We start from the raw sequence: 18,417 nt of genomic DNA on the forward strand, positions 1-18,417 counted from the left end.
TTACAGTTCTAAGAAGTGTTAGAAGCGGGTTTTCTGCTGCACACATTAATTCTTATATGAAGTCTTCACATATATTTTGAAAGTCAACCTGCAGTGAATGCTGAGGGCAGTTGTTAGTACTGAACTGCTTTCTGTTTTAGGAAGTAGCAAAAGGTGACTTGTGGAAGAAGAAGAACTAGAAAAGCTGAATTTCTGTACCTGTTCTTCTGCATTAACATAGTTTAAATTACCTTTATCATGAATCTAAAGACACAGCATCTGTGGTAGGTTTTTTAGGGGGTTTTTTCAGTGAATTTGATTGACAATATCTTTGGGGAAACCTTAGCAAGTCTAACATTTTTTCTTTTGTCCTGAAAATATCCAATCTGTTACGGCACTGTAAGAGATATTTAGATCCCTGTGGAAAAGGCATGGATCTTGAGTGTTTTTATGTAGCTAACTCTGTACATGTATATCTGCTAGTTCTTATGTATGAGCTTTCTGTAATAAGGAGAGTTATCTTTTCTGTACAATGAATGAGTAGAAAGGAAATTAATTGATTAACAATAATTCTAAACTCAGATTGTCCTTGGAGTTTGGGCCATTGACAGATGTGAGCTACATTACTCACAGTTCATTCTACAGGGGGGAAAACGAGTATTCTCTGATGTGCTCTCTTTCACCAGCCCTATGTTCCCTTTTTTCCCCTTCCTCCCTTTTCTTTCAAGTCCCATTTTTCTCTGAGTTTCCTTCTTCAAAGTGAGAGGTTTAAAACTCTGTCGGATTCCATTTTGGTCCTTTTTTTTTTTTTTTCCCCCTCAATTCCCATGCTGTAAATCACCTCATCATCCAACATCCCACTCTTCCCACTTGCCAGCTGCTTCCATCAGTAAGTTTTTAAGCATTCCTGAATTTTACATCAATTTTAGAGAACTATGAAAAACAAAATACATCTCAATCAACACATCTGTTGCCTCTTTAAAGGCTCTTTGCCAGTTCTTTTCCTCTGTGAGTATACTTTTCATTAGAGACTTAATCTGCCATAGGTCAGGGAAAACAGCTCAGGTCCCATTAGATTCCTTCAAGCAGATGATGCTTCAACATTTTTCTGAAATTCTGACTCAGTTAGGAATTGAGTGGCCAGCTAAGCATATTTTCATAAGCCATAAACACTTTGCATTTCATGTGGAAGTTTGAGCCACATGCTCACCAAATCACTGAAAACGAGAAAGACACCAATATATGTTTTACCAAAGGCTGGACAATAAGGGCTAAATGAACTTTGCAGCTAGCACATTTGGAATATAAAAAATATAGCAAAAGTTAGAAATAAGTACGCTTTTAGAACTTGGCTCAAACAGAGTCTTGTCTTTTACCCGTGTGTGTCTTATACAGTAAGACACAAAGTTAGCCCAGCTGTAGTGGGTTGACCCTAGCCAGGTGCCCATGACATCTCTCTGCCATCTCCCTCTGTAACAGGACAGGGGAGAAGAGTACTATGAAAGGCTCATGGATTGAGATAATGACAGGGAGAGATCACTCTGTGGGGAGAGTGTTTTCAGGGCAAAATGTAATTGGGGAAATTAATTAAATTTATTGCCAGTCAAATCAGAGAAGCATAATGAGAAATAAAACCAGATCTTGAATCACCTTCCCCCCATTCCTCCTGTTTTCCCAGGCTCAACTTAAGACCCAAATCCTCTACATCCTCTCCTCGAGCAGCACAGCAGGACAGGGAATAGAGATTGCATCAGTTCATCACACGTTTTCTCTTGGGCTCTTTCCTACTCAGGGGAAGGGCTCCTCACACTCTCTCACTGCTCCAGTATGGGGCCACTCTTGTGGGAGACAGACTGTCATGAGCTTGCCCAATGTGAATGCTTCACACTGGCTGAAGTCCTTCACAAACTGCTCCAGCGTGTGTCCCTTCCACAGGGTCGCAAATCCTGCCAGCAGACCTGCTTCAGCATGCACTTCTCTTGCCATGGGTCTCCACATTCTGCTGGGGTCCTGCTTGCACACAGGATTCTTAGGGACTCACAGCCTCCTTTAGGCATCCGCCTGCTCCAGTGTGGGGTTGTCCATAGGCTGCAGGTGGATCTGTGTTCCACTGTGAACCTCCGTGGGCTACAGGAAATGGGCTGTCTCACCATGGTCTTCACCTTTGCTGCAGCACCTAAAGCACCTTCTCCTCTCCCTTCTTCACAGAACTTGCTGTCTGCAGTGTTGTTTCTCCCACATATCCTTACTTCTTTCTCTGTCTGCTGTTGCACGCTGGGGTTTTTTCTGTGCTTCTTAAATATTTAAAGCCAGAGGTGCTGCCCCTGTCGCTGATGGGCTCAGCCTCAGCTAGCATGGGTACATCATGCACCCAGCTGGCTTTTCTGGATATAGGGGAAGCTTCTAGCAGGTTCTCACAGAAGCTGCTCCTGTAGCTCACCACCATCACCAAAACCTCGCCGTGTGAACTTCATGCTGATTTGTATTCATGTATCCAGTGTAGAGAGACAAGCACAATTTTCTGTAATATATTTGGGATGGGGTGTGGATTTGCATCACATTTTTCAGGAGTTCCTCTGTAGTCTGAGGGCTAGATATGTGTTGCTTAGTTTAACAAGAGCCAGGGTTCTCATGTGATGTGTATTTCAGCAAGCACACTGTACACACTGTACAAAACCTCAAATGCTGCAAAATTTGGCTGGGAATACTAAGAACCTTGAGAGAGATCCGTTGTTCTCCTTTTGCACAAAGACCTGCAAAAAATCAGCATTATCTTTATAGGTAGCAATCTGATATTACATATCATAGGACATGAGGGACCTGGTAGGGTGTGGTGATGTGTTTAAGTTGATAAAATAATTAATGGTTATGAGTTCTGTAGCCCCTTGTTCTAGTTTCCATACCCCCCTCTGGCACGGCATCAGTGGGGACTTCATGGTAGGACCACGATTCCTTCTAGAATGAGTTAGACAGTTAACACTGTGATCTCCCCTCATCACTCTATTTTTTTATTTTTATACAGTGTTTGAACAATAAAATATTCTGTATATTGAAACTGAAGCAAATGAGAAAGGCATTAAAGCTTCTCTTATTTAATCTTGTCACTGTGAAATGCTTCTTCTGCCAATAATAGGTTACAAGGAGACATCATGACAGGAATAGTAGGTTATGAGGGGACACATGACAGGAACCAAGGGGTCATCTCCCCAGTAAAAACCTATATAACACATTCAGGTTCTACTGACAACATGTAGACTCATTGTCTGCAATTCCCTCATGATGCTGTGTCCATAAGCCTGGCAAGGAGAAAGAACATACTGTTTAGCATGTGTGTCCATTTTTACCACGCATTAGATGCATAGGATTAACATCACACAGGGCAGGCAAATACTGCCTTAAGTCTTGGAAAGTCTCCCTTGCAATCCATGGCAGAGCGAATAGGCTCTTTCTTTTAGCCACGTCCAGAAATGCTTTGTTGAACTGGGGTGTGAAAGTAATATGCTGATAATAAATCATATCGAGTACTTCAGGATTTACGTAAGATATTACTGTCTTCTGAGTGGAAATTTGTTGTAATATATGTAATGTTGAAAGACATAGGTGTTAGAGTTGCCTTAATAGCACTGCTTGTGAGTCGGAGATGTTCTTAATTAAGCTTTTGTTGTGTGCTTAGGGGAGATATTAGAATAAGGAAAATTCCTCCCACGTTAGCAAGAAAGACAGTGGAAAGAGGGAGGGAGTTCTGCTGCTGCTGAATTTTGTCTCTGGCAATTGATGGCAAGAACTGCCCACTTAGCAAATGGGCAAAATGAAGCTGTTGGTAGAGGATGACAAGATTGTCATAGCATAGTTCTTACTAATAGATAAATCAGAAAGAGCAGTGACATGTTGGAACACTGGTCTAAGTGTGTTGTGAGTTGTATATTGGGCCAAAAATGGAAAAATTGTGTCAGATGTTATTTTTTGGTGACAGCTGCATCGAAGAACAGTCCTTTCGAGGCATAAAACTAGTATCTCTCAGTTGTTTCGTTCAATTCATCAGCAGAGTTGTGAAAAATTAAATCCAAAGGTTTGACTGCCTTATTTTAATGTGTCATACTGCTTGGGCACAAAACCTCTGCTGCTTTTTAGAACCATTACAGTCTCGTCAGTGTGTTTATCTACATGGAGGTACAGCTACTTTGTGTCTTACTAATTCAGTACTGTTGGAAGGGAAAAGTAATTTCCAAATTTTAAGATCTTTATTTTAATTAGTTGAAGAATAGCATATCATTACCTGAAAGTATAAGAAAAAAACGGTCTGCATAAGTAAAATATTAATATATCACTGCCATTCTCCCTGCCTTTGAAGCTTCCCCTGGCTTTCAAGAGCATTTTTTGAGAAAAGTATTGAGGATTCTGTGCTTTTTGCTTTATACCAAAATCAGCCAAACTGAAAGGATTCTTCCTGCTTGGGATAAGGAAACTGCTATGCAATCTTCTCTGGCTGTCTGAGCTATTACATAGGTGCTGTGGGAGGTTCTGTGAATCACACTCACTCCTGCAGTGGGCTCCCCCTGCCCTGTGGAGGATACAAGCAAACAGTTAGTACTTTACTGAGAAACAAATAAAGAAAAAAATTAAAAACCAGAAGCACTTCTCTAATTGTAAGTAGGATTTCACTGCCACTGTGAAGTAGTTCGAATCTGTGTAATGTATATCACAGGCTTGAGCTTGCTGAGGGTACAGCCATTATTAAAACCATGTTTTGAAAGCCATCTTCTCTGACTGATGTAGGTTATGCCCCATAGATCCTTAAAGTGGTTATATGGAATTTTAATATAGAAATTTTAAGTACAAGGGTGCTTTGCTACATGTGTTTTAAAGCTTGGATAGAAACAAATTGTTGCTATCAGGATGGGGATCTGGAAATAGAATCATCAAGACAGCTTTGGGATTTAGTAGCTTAAGGCAGTAAGTGATTTTCATTCCCCTTTTTGCCTTCACATACCATGACTTTTCTTTAGCTAGCGTGTGACTGGGATATCCATGGGCCCCTGTGTAGTGCAAAGCAGTTTCTGTCCTGCTGGGGCCTGAGAATCATACAAAATTTTTGCAGTCCTCTTTTCTATGAGATCTCCTGTGTCTCTGGGCTTTTGCATGATATCCACAGGATAATGGCTGCCTTGCTACAGATATTTCAGTAGTTTCTGTGCTGGCAAAAACTTGATTTTTTGGGGTGCCATCACTCATCCAGCATAACTTATTGCAGAAGCATTGAGGTGGAATATTAGAACAAGAACCTGCTTGCCAGAATGGTGAAACAAGATACATGGGTGTGTTGAGGAATTTCCCTCACTGGAGATTTTTGAGAACCATCAGAAAAATTAAAGCTGAGGATGCCTGAAGTACATGGGACACTTCCCCTCTTCAGGAGACTGAGCTCAGGAGTCTCCTAGGTGCCTGCCTGTCGTGGTTGCTGGGGGAGGTGAATTTTTCCAGGGAGAGGTAAGCAGGCCAATCAGTAATCAGCTTTTCTGCTGGCACCTGGATTGGTCACTCGGAGGTTTGGACACGCCTCTGAGGACACAAAGAGTTAAAAGCAGGAGTCTAGGGTGTTCAGTCTCTTTTTTGGATCCCGGTTTCAGCAGAGAGACGTCTCAGGTCTCCTTCCCCTGCCCAGCCACGAGGCTGGGTGGGGGAGGGGAAACACGTGGTCGGGCTCAGGTAAGCCAGAGCCCCCGGGGGGGAGAAGAGAGGGGACAGGACTGGAACTGAGCTGCCCCGTCCAGGATGGAGGGGTGAAAAACTGTGGAAGTGCCTTCTGTGTGTGCTCACCCCCTCTTCCCCCCAAACTCCGGGAGAAGGTGCCCAGCCACGTGGGGGTTGCCCAGCCTGGGAGTGCCTGAGCCTGCACCCTGCTGGGAGAATAGAAGCTGTTAACCCTTGCTTGGCAGAAAGAAACTTTTCTTAGACATTGATTCTCATGACTGGTGATTTTGGAAAAAAGGAGAAGGAAGCGGCCTGGGACCGAGGTGATAAAGCATGATTGGAAGGAACCTGATGGGCAAAGAATGAGAGGAGTAGCCTTCGGAGCTGGACTTTTCTTGCATAATGTCAGCCATGGACTGAACTTGAGTCTCTTTTGAACATAAACTGCATTTTTGGGTGGATACAGCTGCCCTGCTTTTGCTACAGTGACTGGCACTTGAAGAGTGGAGAGAGCAGAGAAAAGAGGGGGAGGGTGAGGTGGCACCCTCTGCCCTCAGGGCAGACCTGCTCCTGGAACCTCGGCCCCTGGGTAAAAAGGGGAGAGCTCGGCATGCAACATCCTTAAAAAGCCCTGTATGCAGTTTTCAGCCTTTGGACAGCGGTGAGAGCGCTGGACATAGGAAAGAGAGTGTCACCCTGGCAGACGTCTCCGGGCGGTGCCACGGGTGACATGGGAACACATAAGGAGTAGACCTGTGTGTTCTGGAGAACAGTCTGTGGTGCGAGAGAGACTCCTCTCTCCCTTGCTGAATTGAAGATTAGTTTGTTTTTGAGTGGTGATTGTTTGATCTAAAACCCAAAGGTTGGTCTGTGAAGAGTGATGTGTGGGGAAGTAGAAACTGGGAGAAGAAATGTTCTAAGAAGTTTTTATTTCTGTCTCTGTGTGTGTTTAAGAGTATTTCTGTCCCTGTTCTTATGTAATGTAATAAGGTTTTGGTGGGTTTTTTTTGTTTTCAAGATTTAAGCCTGCTCTGCTCTGTTCCTGATCACATCCCACAGTAGCTGTTAGGGAAAAAAAACATATTCATGGGTGCATTAACATCTGGCCAGTGCCAACCCATGACACTGCCACTTGGGCTTCTGTTATTCAGTGGGAAAGGAAAAATGCTGGGGTTGAATAAATATTTAAGAAACAACTTCTGAAAGTCTAGAAATCCCAGTCATACCAGGTTCTCTTCCATCATAATGTATGTAACTTTTGCAGATATTAGAAAGAGACTTCTAAACTTCTCTAATCTATCACAAACACTTGCTTAAAATAGTGTCATTTGGGATCTGTCCGGTTTAATAGTTACCTCTGGGAAAAAGAGCTTTGTCCTGAAGTTTTTACAATGCTTGTTTTCCTTCTTCACAACACAGCACAGCACAACACAACTCTGTTTCCTTTCCGGAGAGCTGACAAAGGCCAGCAGCTCAGGTGTTGACCCTGCAGAGAGGTCATTGGACCCTGCAGGTACTTCCAATAGCCTGGAGTTCTGTTAAAATAACTATGGCTGTGTACCCCTGTGGAAGTTCACCTCGCACTGCAGCCCTGACTGTGATGGTTTGTTTCATCCGCCTTTTCTCATTGGAGACAAAGCACAGCCAGTATGAGCGTTTGTCACCAGAGCACGACTGCCACCACTGCCACCACAAGGGGCTGGGCGTGCTCGGAGGAGCGCGGTGCAAACTGCAGGATGTGTTTGTAGACTTGCAGCAGTGACAGCAGCGAGATCAAGTCCCAAGGATAGCTCTTCTGATCAATACAATAATCTGATCAGTTACAATAAACTTATAATAATAATCTAATATGTTATATTATAGATGTAGTTTCTTCATTTAGAAGATTTTGTGCTTTTTTAGCTCTAGTAAGTAGTTGACTTAATATGAGATATTTCATCTTGTTAGTCTGTCAGGGGCTTAACACTAACAATGTTAACACCAGCCTGCTAATACTGCTCATTACTAACACTGTAACAACGTGATCTGACTCTTACTGACACAAACTAATTTAATTTTCTGCCTGCAAGTTTGTCAAGTCAAGTTATGGCACAAAAATTGTTCAAGATTTTGTAAATTACTATTTTACATTACTAGTTAGGACATGAATACACACATTAAATTTCATGGAGTAGGCTTTTCCTCCTGAATCATAGCTTTAGTATTTGCTATATGTAGAATGTATTTCCAGTTCTTTAATTTCAACTGCAGATTTGTTGACATAAGGACATCGTGTTTAGAGTGAGGCTGTTTCTTCCTCCTGAAAAATAAGACCAAAAGACTGAAATAACCTTAGTTAGCATTGATTTTTGCTTTTTTCGTTCTGTTGCCTGTGACATCTCCTTTTACAACTGAAAAAGCACTAATGTCTGGGTTGTGGGAAAAGGTTTGAGAGTTGAAACTTTATTTTAAAAACCTTTAGATGTGAAATTCACTTTTCAGAAAACCTGCCACATAGCAATTAATTCCCTGTGTTATTTCTGGTGATATCACTTCCTTTGTCAAATAAATTGCAATATGTAGATTTTAGGTACAATTTGTCACATTGTTTCAGGAATACAACTTTTCTTGAAATCATTAATGTCACCAATAAAGAAATTGAGAGGAATTAGGAGAGATCCGTCTCTGATTTGCTTGCTTTGTGGATCTGACAGCTGTTTAAGTACAGAAATTGCTATATCCACCCTGCAAAATGTGGTCAGTACCCCATCATCCATGTGAACTCTAAGGGATCTAAAAAACAGACTAAATATGTATATCCATCCCCTATCATTGGTCCAGTTCCTGTAGAATAGAGTTCTGTTTGTTAAATATTAGATTTATTAAATCATGCTGTATGGTCACTGAAGATGACCGTGTGTAACTCCATGTTATTACTTTAAGCTTGTGTAAATTGACACTAATTCTGTGGGCATTGTGGAGATCAAGTGCAGAAACTTGAGGGCTTATCTTGAAGTCTTTCTTAAGAAAAGTCTCCGAGTCATTTAAAGGAAAATTTTGCCTGAGCAGGTATGGAAACTAATTCCTCCTCGCCCCAGCCTCTGCTGTAGCCAAGTGGATGGGCTGGGGTAGCACTGGGGGTTCACCCAGTCTCTTCAGGTACCTCACTGCTGGTTTTGAACACTTGGTCCAAATTATTGCCAGCCACCAAGGCTGGGAAATTTCTGAAAACTAAACTGGACTTCTCTGTATGATGAAATTGCAGTTGGACCATCAGTATCTATGAGACTCTAGTACTTCTGGACATTAAGTAATCCTTTATTAAGTGTATTGAATGTGGAAATATTTCTATTTGAAAAGATGTGGGGAGTTACTGTTGTCCCTTCAGCTTTGAGTGAGCTTGTGAATGTGCTCCTGATAATAGTTAAGTATGTAGAAAAACTTTAAATCGTGTAAGTAATCATCAGATAGCTTTATAGTGCTTATTAGTGTTTTGGTTTGGACTCTTTTTAAAACTATGAAAGTAACAGAAGCCCTCAAAAAAATATGTGCCTGTCACAACCCAAATCAACTCTATCTGTGTGCATATCAAGGGAAATTTTAAAATACATATAGGCAGAATCTCTCTTTTAGACAAGAACTTAAGCATTTATAGGTAAGCATGTGTTTGAAGGCTCACATTTGAGCCTCAGCCTGTGCTACAAAGCCACCACCATATTTGATCTTGATATACTTTAAAATGGAATTTATTCTTCAGCGCATTTAGTAAATAGCTGGTGTTAGCAGACATGTCTAGACACATATCTCTTTTAAAACTCATCCATTCTGTGAGCATTTTTTTCATTTCTTTAGTAGCACTCAGCATCTTTGTTTTTGTTAACAGTACAGTGTTATTGAAGGAACTGATTCTCCTATCAAACAAGAAATTTCCTATCTGGTCTCCTAAATAAAGCAGACTTGACATACAGTAAGCAAAACCTGTATGCTTGTTCAAGAAATAATCTGGAAACACAACACTTCTAGAAAATGACATGAAAAAATATTGTGCTCTTTCTATGACTGTGGTAAACTATCTATATCTTTTCTGTGCTCATCAGGAAAAGCTTTATGAAAATCATATTCTATCATTTGCCTTACTATTTTTTTTCTCTAGAAGTTACAGAATTAGTTTGTTGCATGTGTTACTACTGAACAAGACGTTTTCAAAAGAAAGGATATAGAAATGCAAATATGTGGGAGTGTTTAGCTTTTTGTTCTTGGTGTTTTGTTTTTTTTTTTTGTTTTGGTGGGGGTTTTTTCACTTTAAAATAGATTAAAGTCTTAAAGGCAAAATCCTGTAAAGATTTCTGCCTGGAGAAATCTTGATGACAGTATATATGCTTCTACTGTGCAGCCCAGAATAGAATTTGCCAATAATCCTTTGAGACCTTATTTTAATGCATAATGATCTGGTTACACTCCATTCTGAATCCTGAGAAGTCCTGGACATTGCTTCTGCCCCTTCTCACTTTCCAACATATTTTTAGACAAATTACCTCTCCTGCTTTGATCCAAATCCTTCCTCTGTTTAGATATTACATAGTGCTAAAACGAAAGCTCTGTTTCTGTACATACATATTGGTTAAAGTGGTCAGGCTTAAATGTGGTACAAAAGCTGTTCGTTTTCATCTTCAGCTATGAAACGTCAGTACAGCCATTGTTCCTTTGCATTTGTTGTTCAGTTAGGGTCAGTTGTAGTTATTAAAGGTTAATGTTAAACCAGCTAGGTTTCTGGATGGTGCTTGTAAGGTAGGGATGACAGCAATGTGACACCCAAGAGATGCCCAGGGTGGAAAGCCCCTTGTGCCAGAAGTGCCATGTGGGGCCAGGGTTCTCTTTCAAGGCTTTACCTGGCAGCCCCACCAGCTGCCGTGTTACTGTCATGCATGGCCCACATTTTGGCTTTGATGGGGCAGAAGCCTTTCATTAAAGTTTCATTGTTTTTTTTTTTTCTTCCCCAAACACTGACAGTTGGGTAACAATCACCTCCAGATTCAGGGAAGGGATCAGCATTGTTCCTGTTTAGAAGTCAGCATCATCAGCAATAAAATACTGGATATCTCCTCTTATTTGTGTGTAAGCTCTCTTGCTCTTTTTCTGCCGTATTTTTGCTTTTTTTTTGGTTGTTGTCAGAATTCCCTAAGTACTCACAACATTGAAGATAAGACATTGAAATGGCTGTGCAGGATAATCTTGTTGCAGTTACTCCTCCACACTGAGCCCTTCTCATTTATGTTGAAACTGTTTTAGTATGAAGCAAGACCTGACACAGTTGAGCCTTTGCTTTGTTATTTGGTGTACAGGTCTTATGTCTTACTCCCCTAATCTTGTTTCTTTTGAAGGCTGCTGAGCGTTATGCATCACTTTCTTTTCTTTCAAATTTTAAGTTGTCACTTTTTAGTTGTGAATTATAATTCATGCTTAATGGATACTACACAATGAACAGTGTTAAATGTACTTCAGATAGTTCATTTAAGCCTCCATTTTTGCAGGGATTTGAGTTTTGTGCAATTTTTCATGCCAGATACTTCTGACTTTTATAACACTTCCCTTAGAGCTTGGAATTAAGCCTGCAAGTCTTTTCGGTCTCTTTAAGATTGTAGGCATTATGTATGTACATAATAGTATATAAAAGCAATTATATGCTACTGTTTTTCAAAGAACTCAAGAGTTACTCTTGGCTGCACTGAAAAGAAGTAGTGCCATTAGTGGGTATGGTTTTGAAATAAAATTATTTCTAAATTTGCCAGTTTTCAAGTACCATCATATGAAGCCTAAACTCAATGTGCTCCATCAACAGCATTCTCAATGAACACTTGGAAATTATCATTATTTCTTACTCCATCTTTTGAAAATAAAATGGAAGAAATGCATTTAAAAAGGATAAACTAAATAGTACAGAAGACAGAAGGACTCAAAATCAAAACAGGGAACAGCATGTACATTACATAAAGAAACAGCCTTTACCGAGGAAATGATTACCCTCTGTGGCTATTTAGTAGAAATACTGTGAAAAGAAATGGTTTATATTGAAACTTGCTAATATTCTGACTATGAAAAATTCACTGAATTTTAACTCCTCTGCTAAGAATAGAAATGCCATGCACAGTAACGAAGTATGCTAACGATACTTTCTAGAATCTAAAATATACCTCTGTAAGACTTTACAAAATATATTCAAAAGGCCAATTTTGTTTGGGATGCTAGTATTTTCAAAGGAATGCATTGAAAACACTTGTTGTCTATATCATACAGAGTTAGGGGTTTTCCCAAATACTCCCTGCTTTCTGATAGCATTTACTAATCTTTGCTTTCCTGCCTGTAAACAATGAGAGATATTTGGGGAGAGCAGTGTAGCCCCCTTCCAAAGTAGTGTCTTCAGACAAATAAATTAACACCTCTAGTGTGGCTGTTCAATATGAGATAAATGGATTTTAATTTAAATATAGACTATTGTGAGTTCTGCTAGAAATAAATGGTTCACAACCCTGGGTATGAGCCAGAATAGGTGTGATCATCTGCTTCTGAGTCACCTGGGACAGTTCCTGCCTCATTTTATGCCTGTGACCCAAAACAGCAGTGTGAATCACAGGATGGTTAAGGTTGGAAAAGACCTTTGAGGTCATCAAGTCTGCCTGTTAACACAGCACCTCCATGTTCAGCACTAAACCGTGGACTTTAATGCCATATGCATGCCTTTTTTGAACACTTCCAGGAATGGTGACTCCACCATGGGCTGCCTGTTCCAGTGGCTGACTATTGGCGATTGGTGAGAGATGGGAAGACTGATTCAGTGATCAGAATTCGATTTTACTCAGGTTTCCCAAAAGCTTATATACTATTTCAAACAGGTTAATAATTTCTACTACAATAATCAGGTTAAACATCACACAGAAAACTCATGCATTTTACAACAATTCTTTGCTTGCAGAAGTTGATTGAATCTTCTCTCTTCCCGTAAGCAGGTGTAATCCCATCTCCTGTAATTTTCACAGTTTTGTTTATTCCTGCCATGGCATCTTAGTTATCAAACTAGCTATGCTAATCAAGTCTGTTTGACTTTCTGTCTTGTGTATTCCCATAGCTGACCACCTTTTCAGTAAAAAGCTTTTCCTAAAATCCAACCTTATGCAAGATGTGGCAGTGTTTTGCTTGGGGACTGTGGGAAAGCATTGCTTATATGTTTATATAGGGTCACAGTGAATAAGGGACTGAAGTTAGTGTGAAGCTTGTGGGTGAGCTAATTTCTCTTGTGGCTTCATCTGCTGTGATGAAATGCACATGTCCAGTCAGCCAGTGGTCAGTCATGCACTGTAATGTCAGATGCTTCTTTAGCCTGGAGAAAAGGAGCCTGAGATGAGATCTCTAGGAATGATGCGGGAGTTGATCTCTTCTCCCAAATAACAATTGATAGATGAGAAAATGCTGTCAAGTTGTACCAGGGGAGGTCTAGATTGGAAAAATTTCTTAACAAATTGCATAGTTATGCATTAGAACAGGCTGCCTGGGGAGACCACCATTCTTGGAGGTACTTAAAAGACACGTGGATGTGGCACTTGGGGACATGGTTTAACAGTTGTATGCTGCTCCAAGCCCTGTGAATGAGTAGTGCTGCCGACTGACGAGGTGGGGATTGTACACGGGATGTGATGAGAGGTGAGGCGGAGGCAGAGTCAATGCTCTTGAACACACAGTCCATCCGTGCACTTGGACTCTAATGCAGGGCAGGGTGCATGGGTTTGGCCAAGTGCCAGTCTTTAGTGACAAGAGGGAAATAGCAGACTGACAGCAGAGACTCTTTGAGGGCAACTGCCTGATGGACATCCAGTGTTATCCAAACCAGACCAAGAAAACTGCATTTTCTTGAGCTGTTAGAGGATCCTTCTCACACACAGTGTTGCTGTTTGTGTGGAAGTGATTTTTGATAATCGAGGCCTGCCCTTTAATCTGATACTTTCTGATGTGCTGCTTGTATCTGTTTTCAAGTCAGTGCATTTCTGAGAAGGATACGGTTTCATTTTTTTATTTAAACTGTAAGTATTAGATGGGGGAAATGGAATTTCAATAGAGAATTAATATAGAATTGAAACAAATGCAGTGAAAGTAGATTTAAGACTTTGTTGGTAGAAACAAAGCAAACAAACAAAAAAACACCGGTGTCATGACATTGCATTTATGTAGCCAAATCAAGAAGAGGATTTTACATGCTCTGTAAAATTACAGGTGCTTTACCTGTCAAGAATTGCACTTAAGATGAAAAAAATGAGAAAAATGGTACTGTGGACTCAATATCATATTAAATGGTGTGTTGTGCACTGTCAGAACATCTTGTTTGTTTCATGTAAGTACATAACTTTTTGGGAAACCTTTCCAGAGGAGTTGGATTTAAACTTTCTCACCTCCAGGCTATGCCTACTGTAGCAAAGTCTAAAATTTGGATGATAACCAGAAGAGCAGACTGTGTTAATATATAATTATTTCCTATAATAGCTTTTAAAAGATTTCTAGCAACTTTGTAAAGTCAGTAAATCATTCAAGAAGCTGGAAAATGAATGTTTTGTTGGATTTTAACTACTTATTACATATTCTTTGAGGAAGTCTTTCTTAAGGAGCTGTGATATTTATTAGACATTAGAGTTTTGCTTAATACCTAAAAATAAACAAAATTAACAACATAAAGATAAACATAATGCATAATTGTCTGGTGTTTCTTATCTCTTTATTGAGGGGCAAGCTACAACCATTGCTTTTTGGTTGTTCTTCAGCATAAATAAAAGGGGTTGTTTTGTGTAAGAGGCAGTATTTATTTACTGAAGCTCACTCAAAGGAGTGCCTCTCTGGCCATCCCACAGATGTGTCATTTTGGGGTGAAAACAGACTCTGAGTATGAAGTGTTTGTAAAACATTAATGTTTATGGAGTTTGGGCTCTTCTTCTGTGCATGACTAAATTTGCTGGTGTCAAGGAGTTTAGCCTTTGCTCTGCAGTGAAAGACTCCGTTTGTTCATCTGAGCTTTAGTTTTTTTCCCCAAGATGTCAATCCATTGATTTAATTTAAGACCATTTTCTAGAAATTCTTTAATCAATACTTTTTATATTTACAACCCTCAAAAGCAGGATTTATTCCAATGTTTGTGAAAGAATTTGAGTCTTCAATACATTGAGTTGTTCTCAGACTTTGAATTTTCTGTGTGTTATTAATAGGTACTGATGCTTGGACAACTCAATCATGTACAGAAAAGCTTTCAGCAGACCAAAGTTGGTGTTTTTAGGCCACTGTAATGATTCACAGTAGCTGAAATTCAAAGAATGACAAGTGTTAGCTACAGATCAAAGTGTTATATGCACCAAAGTATTGAATGCATAGATTCAGTTGGCAATGGATGACTGAATATGGTCCTCTCCAAGTCTTATATTCTTATATTGCCAAACCATGAGTGGCTCAGGGAATGCTTGTAAAATGTGCCTTTCATTAACAACTGTGAACTGTTCTTCGTTGCTAATTCATCCTCAGCTGTTGTTGAATGCATACAGAATATTATGATGGTGTTAGTGATACTTTGTAAAAAAAAAAAAAAAAAACACCCCTTAAGAAGAAGACCCAATGCACTCTGAAGAATTGTTTTCCAAATTTTTTCACTCTGAGTTATATCAATTTCATTTTATATTTCCTCTACCATTAAATCTCATGTACAATTGGAATAGGAATTGGTTAAGAAGAATAACTTCCTTTTCTTGAACATTTTGATGAGCATGTATTCGTATTCAAAGTGAATTATTAGAGCTTGAAGCTCAGACCTTAATCAGGAATTCTACCAAGCATTCAATTTTGGATGGAATTTTTTGTTCTGCTTGATAATACATATTTTTACTCGGCTTTCTTGCACTTGTGTCAGCACTTTCTGAGTGTACAAGGACATGGGGATGTTGAGATCTTTTTCTTCTCCTGAAGATCAAATGAGGTGAAAGTCTGAGCTGTTAGGAGAATCTAACTGTATAATTACTGTTAAGAGGTTGTCAGTGTGCTTGATAAAGTGTAGAGGACTTAATCCCAATTTAGCATGAATTTACAGATGAAGCTTTAGAAGAACTAGAAGTTCCTGTACTAGGCAATGAAAACCTTTGCCCTCTGGTAATTGATGCTAAAATGAATAAAAATTACCCAAAGCTTAAGGAAGTTATTTTGCGCTGTTGGGTACAGAGGACTGGTTTTAATTTTGAAAGATATCTACCTATGTGCAGCACCTGAGTTTGCCCAGACTTGTGTCTGTGACAGCTAGTGCTTATTGTTTTTCCCTGTGTTTCAGCCCCCAAGGACAATGAGGAGCGTGTGTTCCGGGAGCGGATGCGCCCCAGGAAGCGCCAGGGTGCCGTGCGGCGCAGGGTGCATCAGGTTAATGGGCACAAGTTTATGGCCACCTACCTTAGACAACCAACGTATTGCTCGCACTGCAGAGACTTTATATGGTATGGAGTGACTTTGCTTTCTTTGCAACTTTGAGTTGGGGAGTTAACATACCTTCCTGTTTGGCTGAAGTGAAAATAGTATAGAGCAGTAGTTGTTTTCCTCTTTATTTTGGCATTAGTCTGTCAACAGCGTTGCAGATGATAATAGAAGGCTGTTAAACTCCCATCACAAACATTAGAATTGGTTGTATTTGTGGTTCTTCTCCTTTGAGCCACAAAGTTCTGTATTTCCCTATCTAATGAACACTAAATTCCAGGTAGACAACCAGTCTAGTATTATGTAAATGCCTAAGTGTAGATTTAGACTTAATGTTAGACCTTTACATTTTGTCACAATGACAGAATTCTTTTATAGATGACTAAGAGCCACCATCTTTCTTCAAGAAATGCAAGGCTCCTTTACATCTTACTGAAGTTGATGGAATTTGGGTATATTACCCAATATATGTGTATACGTTCCAGTGACACAGATTTTGTTGCTCAGTGTACAGGGTCTTTACTATTACAATGTACACCAAGAACTTCCTTTTAGAAATTATTTACATTATTTTGAGTATTTTCAATTTTCATATAGGGAAAAGTGGTGGAGACATTCAGTTTTCAGTTGTTTTTCAGCAACTCCTGAAGTTTTCCAAAGTGTCCTAGAGACACTGATTTACACATAAGACCTGATGTGATAGACAGTAAATATTTCTTAGGAGTGCATAATGAATCAGTCTTTCTTAATGTAAAATGATGTGAAATGTGCATGAACTTAACTGCACTCCTCTAAAAAGTGCCTGGGAACTAGGCTTTATGTTGGCTAAGGTGATTTCAAGCAATATTGGCTAATGCAATCTGTCTATTTAGAGGACTGCTTGATGATGGTTTACCACTGTGTCCTCTTTCCATGCACCCCTTGGCTTTGTCTGTTTCACTATAGTAAATGTGTCTGTACTTCTGTCTTCGTGGTCTCTCATCCTTCCTGTTACCTCCCAGCAGGTAACTTTGAACTGGTCTTCGTCCAGGCATGCAATGATCAGATGATTGTTTATGAGAAGCTTTTCTTTAAACATGTGCATGTCCACTAAAGGGAAGGAGACATGTTGTCATTTTTAAAAATATTTCCTCTTTGTTTTCTAAAATACTTTATTATTTTTCAGGGGTGTAATAGGAAAACAGGGATACCAATGTCAAGGTAAGAGCAATTCTACATAAGTACAGTTTAAATATATTTATTATGTTATATAAGTAATAAGATATTTTTATCAGGCATTGTATATATACAATGCTAAGAATTTAGCACATGATGATCAGAATAAGTTTGTCTCAACAAATATACAATCTTTGCACCAAGTCACAGTATTTTTTTTCAAAATTGCTGGTCTTAAGCATCATATATGAAGTAGGAGCTCAGCTAACATCAGATCCCAGATATCTCTTCATGTATATCCATCTAGGGAACCATACCTGCAGATGCTGGCTTCTTCATTTTTCAAGTCTTGCATTTTAAAATTGAGAGCTCTTTATTCTGCTTAAGATTCTGTGTTTAAAAATTCCAGGTAATTGCCAAGACTGTAATTTAAATAGATGAGATAATTATAGAGGTCATCATTAGAGAAGGTTATAGTGAAGACTGCACAAGTGCTTCATTTTCATCTCCCATTTTTCAACTCAATTTCTTGTACTCCTACTTCTTTACGCAATTGCCTTTTGGGATGATGTGTTAGTACTTAATTCTCATCTAACAAGTAGGAACCATCATTGGTGATGATTTTTCAGTTACAAAAGACTGGATGAAATCTCATTGTAAATAAGTAAATGCCTTTTTTTAAATAGAGCTTTATATGCTATAATAAACATTACTGTATTAACACACAAAGGTACCTCGAGAGATACCTTGACTTCTGATCTATTTTTTTTCTTACAACAATGACCAAACCTGGAGAAAGTCAAATTCATTAATTCACTATGAGGGCTTTTACTTTGTTTAATGACCTTGAATTTTACGGTATGATAGACCTAGTAATTGTTTATCTTATTTGTCGTATCTCCAAATGTTATCCATTGATTAAGAAATCAGGATGTATACTGGCAAAACATTGTTGCCTCCTGAAACCTCTTACTGCTATCAACATATGATGTGTTACAGAAAGAATGTTTGACCTCTTTTTTTTTTCTATTCTTTTGACTTTTACAATGAGTTATCTTTCTATCTGTTTTCCTTTGGAAGTTCTTTCAACAGGAATTGTTTTTGCTATTGTGTCTCATGTAATGTGAAGAT

The 18,417-nt window shown here is 39.3% G+C and overlaps 1 protein-coding gene across 1 annotated transcript in view; it reads left to right on the plus strand.

Annotated features, from left to right (window-relative positions):
- PRKCE (protein kinase C epsilon) overlaps positions 1–18,417 on the plus strand; it is a 284,066-nt gene that overhangs the window by 160,698 nt on the left and 104,951 nt on the right. Inside the window, exons 3-4 of the mRNA XM_063390814.1 lie at positions 15,995–16,154; positions 17,297–17,331. Coding sequence (XP_063246884.1) covers positions 15,995–16,154; positions 17,297–17,331 — 195 coding nt within the window. The remainder of the gene's footprint in view (positions 1–15,994; positions 16,155–17,296; positions 17,332–18,417) is intronic.

This window comes from Prinia subflava, chromosome 2, assembly GCF_021018805.1.
Source record: "Prinia subflava isolate CZ2003 ecotype Zambia chromosome 2, Cam_Psub_1.2, whole genome shotgun sequence".
Classification (NCBI taxonomy): domain Eukaryota; kingdom Metazoa; phylum Chordata; class Aves; order Passeriformes; family Cisticolidae; genus Prinia; species Prinia subflava.